Source organism: Amblyraja radiata, chromosome 32, assembly GCF_010909765.2.
Source record: "Amblyraja radiata isolate CabotCenter1 chromosome 32, sAmbRad1.1.pri, whole genome shotgun sequence".
NCBI lineage: Eukaryota > Metazoa > Chordata > Chondrichthyes > Rajiformes > Rajidae > Amblyraja > Amblyraja radiata.
The window spans coordinates 17304444-17317723 of NC_045987.1; the positions used below are offsets into that span (position 1 = coordinate 17304444).

The 13280-nt window shown below is 43.3% G+C and overlaps 1 protein-coding gene across 7 annotated transcripts in view; it reads right to left on the minus strand.

Annotated features, from left to right (window-relative positions):
• ehmt1 (euchromatic histone lysine methyltransferase 1) overlaps positions 1–961 on the minus strand; it is a 93944-nt gene extending 92983 nt beyond the window's left edge. For 3 of the 7 annotated variants that reach the window (XM_033049246.1, XM_033049248.1, XM_033049245.1), the window contains exon 1: positions 46–173. In XM_033049246.1, coding sequence (XP_032905137.1) covers positions 46–153 — 108 coding nt within the window. In that variant the 5' untranslated portion in view covers positions 154–173. Of the gene's footprint in view, positions 1–45; positions 176–219; positions 594–738; positions 837–866 lie in introns of those variants that run through there. The other 4 variants (XM_033049252.1, XM_033049247.1, XM_033049251.1 and 1 more) reach the window with 4 other exon arrangements.
• Between the last annotated feature and the right edge of the window lie 12319 nt (positions 962–13280).

Genomic DNA, 13280 nt, shown 5'->3' on the forward strand with positions numbered 1-13280 from the left:
CATAAGATATCAATGGACATAGTGTAAACAAAATATACTACAAACATGCAAAAAAGTGTAGTAATGCACAGCCGTGTGAAAGACCACGACGTTGTCTTGTAAATGGTTCAGTTTCGAAGAGACTTCGTGTTGACCATTGGGAGAGGTGTCCATCCATCCTCCATGTTCCGCTTCGCCACCAACCACCCGCCCCACAGGAAAAAAAATAATAATAATCACCTTTCTTTTGATTGTGATGGCAACTATCGCGGGTGCAGACTGGCACGTAAACGGCGAGAGAGACCACGCTATCTATGCTCATTCACAAGTGAGGTGTTCCTGGGATCTTGAAGGGTTTGTTTTTACCAACCCAACAAATGCTTTCTTCCCCCCAACACACACACCCCTCCCACACACACACCCACACACCCACACACCCACACATCCACACACACACGCTTCCCAAACAAAAATCTCCTCAGGCGCCTCGGCGCTGGAGTGAGGCTTGCGTTCCCCGTCTGTTCCCCGCCACCCGGGAAGCCGCCTGACAGCTGCGCTTCCATCCGCATCGCCAGCCGCGTATACGTTATGCAGGGTGCGGGGCCGCCAGCTGGCGGGTACGCTGGCCAGCAGGCCACCCCCACCCCCCCTCGGCCGTGTTTTTTTTTTACGCGCACACTCGCTCTCTCTCTCGATCACACATACACACACATACACACATGCACAAAGCACCAACTTTTAATTTAAAAAAACAACAACCCGCCGGCTGGTATTTTCCAGCTGTAGGCGGCGCTCAAACAGGCCGGAGCCTCCGCCCAGGGGAAAATAGCCAGCGGTGATTCGGGGGCGGGGTGGGGGAAGGGTGCGAGGGAAAAGTTGCTCCTCACCTCAGGCTCCGGTGAAGCCATGGCTCAGCTCAGCGCGGCTGACGCAGCGACCGCCGCCTGACGTCACAGGCACGGTGGTCCTCTCTCCCTCCCTCCCTCCTTCTCCCTGTAGGGGCGGCGTGTAGCTGTGTAATCCCCACTCCACTCACTCCATCATGCCCACACTCCTAGTCTCCCTCCCTCCCTCCCTCTCCCTGTAGAGGCGGCGTGTAGCTGTGTAATCCCCACTCCACCCCCCCTCACTCACTCCATCATACCCCCCATTCCCCCCCCCCCCCCTCACTCACTCCATCATACCCTCACTCCTAGTCTCCCTGTAGGGGTGGCGTGTAGCTGTGTAATCCCCACTCCACCCCCCTCACTCACTCCATCATACCCCCCATCCCCCCCTCACTCACTCCATCATCATGCCCTCACTCCTATTCTCCCTCCCTCCCCTGTAGGGGTGGCGTGTTGCTGTGTAATCCCCACGCCACGCCACCCCCCCCCCCCCCCCCTCACTCACTCCATCATGCCACCCCCCCCCCCCCCCTCACTCACTCCATCATGCCCTCACTCCTAGTCTCCCTCCCTCCCCCGTAGGGGGGGTGGGGGGAGAGGAATGTAGCTGTGTAACCCCCACTCCACTTCCCCCCCTCATTCCATGCCCCAACTCCTAGTACCTTCCTCCCTCCCTGTAGGAGCGGCGTGAAGCTGTGTAATCCCCACTCCACCCCCCTCACTCACTCTATCATGCCCTCACTCCTAGTCTCCCTCCCTCCCCTGTAGGGGGGGGGATTGTAGTTGTGTAACCCCCACTCCATGACCCCACTCCTGGTCCCCCCCTCCTCCCATGTAGGGGCAGCGTGTAGCCGTGTAACCCCCACTCCCCCTCTCCCTCCCCCAGTCCACCCCTCTCCCCATCTCTCCAACCCCCCCCCCCCCCTCTCCCTCTGTAGGGACAGCATATTACTCCCCTCCACCATCCCCACCCCCTCTACCCACCTCCCTCTCCCCATTCTCCTGTGGGAGCTACATGTAGCTTTGTAACACTAACTCCCCCCTCACCATCCTTTCTCACTATCTCCTCCCTCTCTTCCCCCTCCCCATCCCCGTAGGAGCGGCATGCAGCCCTGCAACACTGAGAAGTGTAATCTTGGAAAAATGATCAAGGCTTTGCAAAATGTTCACCTGTAACCAGATTAGCTTTTGGAACGATCAAGGAAAGTCACGCCTCTTCAGTGTTTGGAAAGGTGCATTGTATGAAAAAGCAGGACCGCCATGTCTATATTCATAAAGTGCATCTGTCAGATTTGCAATAATACATGTAGTTAGCATTTCAGTGCATTAATCCTGGATTGCAATTGTCCACGATAGATTTATTGCATTCAAAGTTGTGTGAATTAACAATTCTGGATTACTATTGTTAAAACAGTTTGAAATAATGAATCCAATTGTTCACCTCGAATTGCAATCACAAACCAGTCAGGAATCCAAATATAAATTGAGTGCAGGCACTGAAGCTGCTTGATTAATGGGCATTATCTGAAGTAATTTAAAAATGTCAGTGTTACTTTAAAGATCAAAGATAATAACAGTACATTACTAAATTAATTTAACATCATCTGTGGCTGAATTTCCACACCCCTCTTGAGTACAGATTCACTCTCTTCGGGATGAAGATTTTTTTGGAGCTCAGTCCTGAATGGTTAATCAACCTCCTATATCTGAACGGTACTATTCGCTCTGGACACCTCAGTCACAGAAAAAATCGCCCTCGGATCAATGCTTCATGGCCCATCAGAATTTTGTATGTTTCATTGAGATTACATTGCATTCTAAACTCCCAGATGCATCGACCAGTATAATTAATAGGAGGGCAATTCTTCCATTCAGGGATGCATTCTGGTGAAACATTTGCTGCATTCCCTCCAATGCATGTGGATCAACCCCAGATAGAGAAACAAGTCCAGAACAAAAGTTTTAACTGGCCCTATATAATTTAAGACACCTTCCATCACTTTGGTATGGGTATATTATTGTCATGATACAGTGAAAAGCTGTTGCTTGCATGTTACCCATTCAAATCAAACCACACTATACATGCGTACAATCAAACAACAACAAAAGGTAGTGTGAAGAGGAAAAACACCAGAAAAAGTACAGAATATAGTAGATTCTCAGTTGTAGCTTGATGAGTAATATGTACAGTAGTGGAGCACTATCACCAGATTTTTGCCTGATTCCATTGTTCTTATTGTATCCAGAGGCCTCAGCCATTTCTCAATATCATGAAGACTGAATCAAATTGTCTGAAGACGAACTTCTGTAATGGCAGGGAATTCAGGAGAAAGCCAAAAAGTACAATCCACAAGTACACAAAAATGCTGGAGAAACTCAGAGGGTGCAGCAGCATCTATGGAGCGAAGAAAATAGGCAATGTTTCGGTAAGCACCTGCTGAGTTTCTCCAGCATTTTTGTGTACCTGGGAGATTCCAGCATCTGCAGTTCCTTCTTAAACACAAGTACAATCCACAAATCAGATATAGCTGAGAATGGTAAGGAATATAGATTTTAGGAGTCACAGAGTGATACAGTGTGGAAAAAGGCCGTTCGGCCCAACTTGCCCACACCGGCCAACATGTCCCAGCTCACCAAACTTCACCCATTCCTTCTCTCCAGAGATGCTGCCTGTCCTGCTGATTTACTCCAGCTTCTTGTGTCTATCTTCGGATTAAACCAGCATCTGCAGTTCCTTCCTACACATTTCACCAGCTACACTAGTCCCACCAGCCCGCGTTTGGTCCAGATCCCTCCAAGCCTGTCCTAACTGTCTCTTAAACGTTGGGATAGTCCCAGCCTCAACTACCTCCTCTGGCAGCTTGTTCCATACGCCCACCACCCTTTGTGTGAATAGTGTCAAAGATTAGCTCTGGAAGCTACATACACATGATTAAAAACAAGAGGTAACATTCATTGATTGTAACTCTTGCTAAGATTGCCTCCATGTTCTTCCAGGATGACGGAAGCTGTATTTTTAATCAGTGCTGTTATTCATGTTTTGACGCATGAAATTCACACCTAACAATTTTGACAATCCCTGGGAACACTGAAGTATTTTCAGTAAGCTGTCAATAAAATTATTTACATTCTTTTCAATTTCCTAAATACGAATGAATTTACACTAAATCTCCATGATAAATGTAATGCAATGTTAATTAATTCATTTAAAATATAAGTTGGTGTAATAGAAGATATATTTAATTGGAATGTGTAAGTTCACAACAAAAGTATTTGTGTTATTTTGTGACCATTATTTTGTAAACCGATGGCAAGAATTTTAACTAATAACATGTTATCTCAAAAATTTCAACTATCAAGGGGTAATAGGCAGGGATGTGCACTATCACCCCTGCTATTTGCCCTTATGATAGAACCCCTGGCTGAAAATATAAGAATTCATCCGAATATTCAGGGCTATAATACCAGGGACTCAAAGAATAAAATCTCATTATATGCAGACGATATACTTTTATATATTACAAAGTCAGGGGGGGTGGCGTAGAGAGGGAAGGGGGGTGGGAGGAGAGGGATGGGTGGAGAGGGGTTCGGAGAGGGAAACATAGAACCATTGAAATTAAGTGCAGGAGTAGGCCATTCGGCCCTTCGAGCCTGCACCACCATTCAATATGATCGTGGCTGATCATCCAACCAGTATCCTGTACCTGCCTTCTCTCCATGCCCTGATCCCTTTAGCCACAAGGACCACATCTAACTCCCTCTTAAATACAGCCAATGAACAGGCCTCAACTACCTTCTGTGCCAGTGAATTCCAGAGATTCACCACTCTCTGTGTTAAAAATGTTTTTCTCATCTCGGTCCTAAAAGATTTACCCCTTATCCTTAAACTGTGACCCCTTGTTCTGGACTTCCCAACATCTGGAACAATCTTCCAGCATCTAGCCTGTCCAACCCTTAAGAATTTTGTAAGTTTCTATAAGATACCCCCTCAATCTTTTAAATTCTAGCATGTACAAGCCGAGTCTATCCAGTCTTTCGTCATATGAAAGTCCTGACATCCCAGGAATCAGTCTGGTGAACCTTCTCTGTACTCCCTCTATGGCAACGATGTATTTGAACATTGGGCATTGTGACATCACACGATGGAACGTTCACCAGGGGCTGGGGCTGGTGCTGCTTCTATGGGTGAGAAGCCAGTTTAGTTGTGAAATATTGGGGGGGGGGGGTGGGTTAGGATTTGATTAAAAAAGTGCACTTAAACACGACGACCAATGGCAAACCCGTTGGGCCTGATCCCCCAACGCAGCCGTTCCCTACCCGTAGCCCCACTGGGGGGGGGGGGGGGGGCGGGCGCCTCACACACACTAACCACCCCACACACAGAGTTGGAAAAGTGCATAAAGACCGTTCCCTACCTGTAGCCCCCAGGGGAGATTTGGTCGTCGAAGTCGGGTCCCTGCCGTCTTAAAATATCGTATCTTGAAGTCGTCGAAGTCGGGTCCGTCTCGGCAACGCGTGGGGGGGGGTGGTGGGGGGTTAGCGGTGCGGCATCACACACACGAAGCTTCGACACACACAGAGCCTTAAAAGTGTAAATGCCCGACCTCTTTTCCGTTTTTCTCTAATTTAATTAAGATGTGCAGGTGGTGTTCTTATCGAGGTTCAGGGGTGAATGACGTAATATTTTCACACAATATGGGAACATCTCATGTTGTCTTGAAGGCTCCTCGGCCCACATCTGACTCTCTGTACTGTCACTATGGCAACGATGTCTATGAGCACTGGGCATTGTGACATCACACGATGGAACGTTCACCATTGGCTGGGGCTCCTGCATAGGCATATGTAAATGAATCCATTCCGATTGGACATATGTGAAGATTGGGCATTGTGACATCACACGATGGAACGCTCAGCAGGGGCTGGTGCTGGTGAAGGTTCTGTGGGTGTGAAGCCAGTTTAGTTTTGAAATATTGGGGGGGGGGGGGGGTTAGGATTTGATTAAAAACGTACACTTAAACACGTCGAAATGTAATGAGGAACGGATACTTAGAAAGAAAAGAGAAATCTCTACCAAAATGGAAAAGATGTCGGCGATTCAGCGTTCCCCCTTATCCTTAAACTTTGACCCTTGTTCTGGTCTTCCCCAACATCCGGAACAATCTTCCTGCATCTAGCCTGTCCAACCCCTTAAGAATTTTAAACGTCTCTATAAGATACCCCCTCAATCTTCTAAAATCTAGCGATTACAAGGCGAGTCTATCCAGTCTTTCTTCATATGAAAGTTCTGACATAACAGGAATCAGCCTGGTGAACCTTCTCTGTACTCCTCTCTATGGCAACGATGTCTTTGAGCATTGGGCATTGTGACATCACACGATGGAACGTTCACCATTGGCTTGGGCTCCTGCATAGGCATATGTAAATGGATCCATTCCGATTGGACATATGTGAAGATTGGGCATTGTGACATCACACGATGGAACGTTCAGCAGGGGCTGGGGCTGGTGAAGGTTCTGTGGGTGTGAAGCCAGTTTAGTTTTGAAATATTGGGGGGGGGGGGGGGAAGGATTTGATTAAAAACGTGTACTTAAACACGACGGAATGTAATGAGGAGCGGATACTTAGAAAGAAAAGTGAAATCTCTACCGAAATGGAAAAGATGTCGGCGATTCTGCGTCCAGTTTCGGAGTTGCAGGGAATCAATGGAAGAAATGTGACAGCCGGACGGAGTTCCGTTTCGGAATTTTGGGCGAGAGTTTTATATATTAATAGATTACTGGGCAGTGCATATTAAGAATATGATTTATTGGTTGGATAGTTCTACCCAACAGACAGAATGCATAAAAATGGAGGAGGATTGCCATCCTTGTAATATAGGAACGATCCTCTTCTCCCCAAAAAAACTGAATAACACAATATATAAGAAGAACCCAATTATATATGGTACAATAAGAATTTGGAAACAAATAAAATTATCTTTAAAATTAAGAAATCTATCACTGTTAATGCCAATAGCGAATAACCCTTTATTTAACCCATCTCTTATTGATAAGACATATAACCAATGGGAAAGTCTCGGAATTAGAAGGATCGGGGATATGTACGAAATGGGAAACCTACTATCATTCCAACAATTACAATTAAAATTTAAATTGAAAAACAACCAATATTTTAAATATCTTCAGATCTGCGATTTCATGAAAAAATATATACAAGGATATCAAAAAGTAACTCCTGACTTATTGGAAGAAGCAATGAATATTGAAGCTGACTCACAAAAATTAATATCATATTTATATAATAGTATTCTAAATATAGACCTACCATCGACAGAGGTACTTAGAGAAGAGTGGGAACGGGAACTAATGATAAAAATTACGAAGGTTAAATGGGAAAAATACTTGATATATATTCACAAATGTTCAATTAATGTAAGACATAATCTAATTCAATTTAAAATTGTACATAGATTATATTATTCAAAAACAAGATCGAACAAATTTTATCCAAATATATCCGCCACTTGTGATAAATGTCTAGCCCAAAAGCCAACTATAACACACTCCTTAGTTTCCTGCATAAAACTTTATAGATTTTGGAATGATATTTTTGAAATATTTACAAAATTATTCAAGACAAGAATGGAACCTAATACTGAAATGATTATATTTGGTGTAATGGAAGATGGGAATAAATTGAACACATCTCAAAATCTATTCCTTAACTATGGTTTAATAATAGCAAAGAAATTAATACTTAAATTTTGGAAGGGTACATCAATACCAACGCTTAAAATGTGGATTGCAAGTATGTTGGACACAGCTCATCTTGAGGAAATGCGATTCCTCCTAATGGATAAATCAGACCAATTCATAACGAGTTGGTCTCCATTCGTCTTTTTTTGGAATCATATGGTGCAACACAATTGTAAAAGAACTGTTTCAGGACTGGACGAGGGTTGGTCAAGATTATAAATAATGATCTCCTTTTCTTTTTTATTTTATTTTATTTTCTCTATTTTCTCTCTCAACTTTCTTCATTTACTCGTTTTCTTTCTTCACACACTATATATTTCACATCTTTCTATCCTTTACTATCTAACTTCTTTTTCTTATTCTAATCTTTTTTCAATGTAACAAAAAAAAAAAAAGAAGTTGTACATAAAATGTATTATGAAAATATACATTAGGCACTTTGGTGCCATATGACTGTACTTACTTCTAATAAAATAAAAAAATAAAAATATATATATATAAGTTGGTGTAATAGAATATATATTTAATTGGAATGTGTAAGTTCACAACAAAAGTATTTGTGTTATTTTGTGAACACCTCATACTTGTAATGAGGATGACTTACCCTCTGGTTTGTGGGTTCTGGGGTGACTGATGAGAGCAATGGAGCAATGCAGTGTCTTCCAAAGACAGGGCAGGAAGTGTCCAATGGGCCAGCAGTTGGATAGTCTGTGAGATCTCTTCTCTTTCTGTTAGTGGCCAGTCTCTGCTGTTTATGCAGGGCATCAACGTGCTTCCAGAACGTGACCTCGAGATTCTCAGAACCATCCTGAATGCTTCTTCTCCACCTTGAGCCAGCGTTAGAAAGGTTGCTGTTTTTCAGAGAGAACTTGAGCACACATACATCTTTTCTTCAATCTCGCTAATATTTTCATAGAGTCATAGAAATATTGTCTTCTTGTGAAAGAGAATAGAGTGTCCATTTCTGGAGTCTGGCATTGGAGCTTGTAAATGACAAAGCTTGCCAAGTGGAATTATGTAATTGGATGCAAAATTGGTAACTAAGGATTCAGTACGAGAGATGCTAGCCTGAGTGAGGATATTGATTTTATTTTTCTTATCCATCTAAATGAATTTGGAAGACTTTGCAAGGACAGTGTTTGTAGCGTGTTTCAATTACCTTATGGTGCTTGCTGTGGATTGTTCAGGCCTCAGAAGCATGCAGAAGGGCAGGGAACACTGCTGGAGTAGATTGTGAGCTGTATGCCAGATCTGAGTTCTCCTTTTCTTCCAACTGATCAAAAGTCTTGCTGGTAAGCTGAAAGCAATGATGACTGCCTGATGATTACTATAATGGCTGCCTTAGTTTAGTTCACCAGGTGTACAGTTGAAAGCTTTCTGTTGCTTGCTAACCAGTCAGCAGAAAGATTATAAATAATTACATTTGAGCCATCCACAGCGTACAGATATATGATAAAGGGAATAACATTTGGTGCAAGATAAAATCCGTTTAAAGTCTATTAAAGTCCGCAGAAGTAATTGATAATGGAAAATTTTAATAATGTATGACTGATGTATATGAAAAGTTTTTTTTTCTACTATAATATGTAATTACATTGTATAATATGTCTACTTCTAATAAATAAATTTAAAAAAAAAAAAAAAAAAAAAAAAAAAAAGTCCGTTTAAAGATAGTCAGCTGGCCTCCAAGATGTGTGAATTGGCCCAATTTCTCGAGGGTCTTTATTCTTGGCAAGAACTGCAGTACAACAAGGGCATAGTACTGACAAAATAAATAAATACAATTCAGCAGCCTTGATATTTCAACTACTGTCAACCTCTTTCCAAGATATCTTGCTATGGTTACTATGCAAAATAAAATAATTTTAATTTGCATTTAGTTGCATTAACTAAGTTAAGGACTGCACTTGTGGGATGAAAATATTCAAACAAATTCAGTGTAATTATTACAGAGAAATGAAACAGAATAAGACATTGACTAAAATTGAGAAAACCAAGTAATCTGCAATGAATTATTGATGACGTAAGCCTGATTAGTTATTCCATATTTACTATGCATATTTACATTTGTTAAAATGTTGCCTGCGTAGAGTGAGAACAGAATTTGAAGTACGCAGCATTCAATCTATTTTATTGGAAGCTTGGTCCAGTGCTTGAATGTCTAGGTATGGATTATGACATGTTGGAAAACAGAGTCAAGTCGAGTTTATTGTCATAGGCACAAGCACTGGGTACACAAGTACAGGCGAAATGAAAAGATCAGCTGCAGTAGCATCACTGGCAAATAGTCACAGACAACACAGAAAACACACGTCCACAGTATTGCAAGAGGCGATCCGCAGTGTTCTGTTGCCATGGTGGGATTAGGAATGTGCAGGTTAGTCCAAGAATCTAATGTTTTCGTTTTTTTAGTTTAGTGATGCAGTGTGTTGACAGGCTCTTCGGCCCACCGAGTCCGCACTGACCAGCGATTGTTGTACACAAACGCTATACTACACACTCGGGACAATTTACTATCTTTACCGAGGCCCGTTATCCTACAAGCCTGCACGTCTTTGGAGTGTGTGAGGAAACCAGAACACCCGTGGAAAACCCACGTGATCACATGGAGAATGTGCAAACTCCATACAGGCAGCACCCGCAGTCAGGATCGAACCAGGGTCTCTGGCGCTGTAAGGCAGCAACTTTTCCACACTGCCATCATGCCCCCCCCCCATGTTTGGAGGAAAATAACTGTTTCTGAAGCTGGTGATGTGGGACTTCAGACTTGTGAACCTTTGCCCATCGTTAGCATTGAGAAGAGTTAACACTGGAGCTTAAGCACTTTTCCAGCAATATACACACCTCATTTTGTTGCGTTTAATTTAGAGACACAGCGGGGAAACAGGCCCTTCAGCCCACCGAGTCCGCACCGACCAGTGCACTCCGCACATTAACACTATCCTACACACACACTGGATAATTTTACATTTATACCAAGTCAATTAACCTACATACCTGCAAGGCTTTGGAGTGTGGGAGTTCTCGGAGAAAACCTACGCAGGTCACGGGGAGAAGGTACAAACTCTCGTAGCACCCGTGCTCAGGGACTCAACACCTGTGCCCTGCGAGGATGCACTCTCAACCCCTTACTGTACTCCCTATAAACTCACGATTGTGCAACAAAATTCTGCTCAAAAGAGTCAAGAATCAATAGTGTCTTATTGTCACGTGTCCCGAAATGGAACAATTAAATTTGTGCTTGCAGCAGCACAACAGAACATCAGCACAACATTTCAACTCCATTTGCAAGTTGGAAAATGATATCACCATCGTGGACCAGATCTCAAACAACAATGAGACGGTGTACAAGAAGGACACAAAGAGCTTAGTACCACGGTGTCAAGACAAGCACCTCTTCCCCAATGTCAGCAAAACAAAAGAGATAGTCATCAAATTAAAGACGTGCAGAGGGGAGTACGTGCCCCAGTTTGCATCAGTGGTGCTGAAACGGAGATGGTCGAGAGCTTCAAGCTCCTAGGCATAAATATCACCTACAACTTGTCTCTTCCAACCACATTGCCGCTGTGGCCAAGAAAGCACATCAATGCTTCTACTTCCTCAGAAGACTAAGGGGGTTTGGCATGTGTACAACAACATTTATCAACTTCCACTGATGCACCCTAGAAAACATGATGCTTGGTTTGGCAACTGCTCTGCCCAAGGCTGCAAGACATTGCTGGAAGTTGTAGATGTATCTACAAACAAACCATCCTTCCCGCTCGTCCATCCCGCAAACCATCCTGCCCGCTCCTCCCCCAAACCAACTCCATCTAAACCTCATTCCAATCATTCCCCCTTCCGCCCTCCCCCATCAGGCAACCTCTCTCTCAATGTCAGCAAGATGAAGGAGCTGGTTATTGACTCCAGGAGATGAGGTGAAGTGCACACCCCAAAGAGCATCGATGGTGCCGAAGTGGAGAATGTTGAGAGCTTCAATTTCTTCGGCGAAAATATCATCAACAATTTATTCTCAACCAACTATATTGAAGCTGTAGCAGCAAATGCACACCAATGCCTTTCCTTCCTCAGAAGACCAAGGGAGTCTGGCATGTTCATCGTGGAGAGCATCCTATCAGGATGCATCACAGCTTGTTTTGCCAACTGCTCTGCCCAAGATTACATGAAATTACAGGAATTTGTATATGTAACCCAGTCCATCGCACAATCCAGTCTCCCCATACCCACCCCACCAACTCCACGCACACTCTGCAGTGTTGGGAAAACAGCCAACAGAATCAAGGTCCAATGCATATAATCAAGCATGTACTACTGGATTCAGGAACAGTTTCTTCCCCACCATTATCAGACTACTGAGTAGTCCTCTCAAAAGCTAAGGGTGCAGTCCTGATCTCCAAAACTAATTGCAGCCTCTACATGTTCTTTTTTTCAGCCCTTTCTCTGTAACTCTAGTGCTGTAACACTGTAATACTATATTCATATTTTGGCATTATTCTTTGCACTGTCTGCTGTACTTGTGAATTGCTTGAATGTACTCATGTATGATTTGCTTGGATAGCGCACACACACACACACAGTTTTTCACTGTATCTTTTTTTCCATATTTCCATTGGATTAATAACATACAAGATTATATTTGTACAAAATGTTTTATTTTTGTATTTACTGAGATTTGCATTCATATTTCATCACTTAAAATATTTGATCAGAATGGCCATACTGTTGCCTCATTCCCAACCAGAGCACCTGCCTTCAATTCACTCTTGAGAGTTATAATTTTACAGTCTACTGACATGGAAAAAAAACGCACAATAGAATTGCACATTGTGTATGTACAGTTACAATAGAATTTGTGCAGAGAAAGTCAGTCGCCAAATCTTTCTGCACATAATAATGCTTTAAACCTCAGTGGATGATGTGGTAATCATGTTATTTACCTGTAATTTCTGGTATTGCATACTTTCCTCAAGTTATGTTGTTGGTGAATTCATTCATTACACACGTGGTTCTAAAGATAGAGAGACAATTTTAAAAGCTTGATTGGAGACACAAGGAAACACAGATGCTGGAATCTTAGGCAGAATACACAGTGCTGGAGTTACTCAGCGGGCCAGGCAGCAACTGTGGAGGGAATCGATCGGCGAAGTTTCGGTTCAGGACACTTCTTCAGATTCATTGTAGTAGGGGGAAGAAAGCTGGAAAAGAGGTGAGGGCAGGACAAAGCCTGGCAAGTGTAGGGGGTGGAGTAAGTGACAAAGGCTAGAGGTGAAAAGGAGACAAAAGGGTGTCAGATAAGGAGAGAAGAGGAAGATTGAAATGGCATGTTGGAATTATTATACATGCATATTATACATGCATTAAAATCTAGAGGTTAACTAACATGAGGGCGTGACCACCTAAGGATAAAGGACTGGACTGGCGCTTGAAGTTAGAGGATGTAGATGAAGTACAAAACAAGTACTTTGCATTGGTAGGTCATGGGGCTTAGTATCCCAGGAGATTGAGAGACAAGAGAAATTGCTGGGGCTGTTGAAGATCATTGTATCCTTCCCATCCATAGTTAAGGACCCAGGGTAATGGTGAGTAGTCAACATTATTCCCATATTTAAGAAGGGAAGCCTTCTAACCCTGGAAATTATAGGCCAGTGAGCCTCAC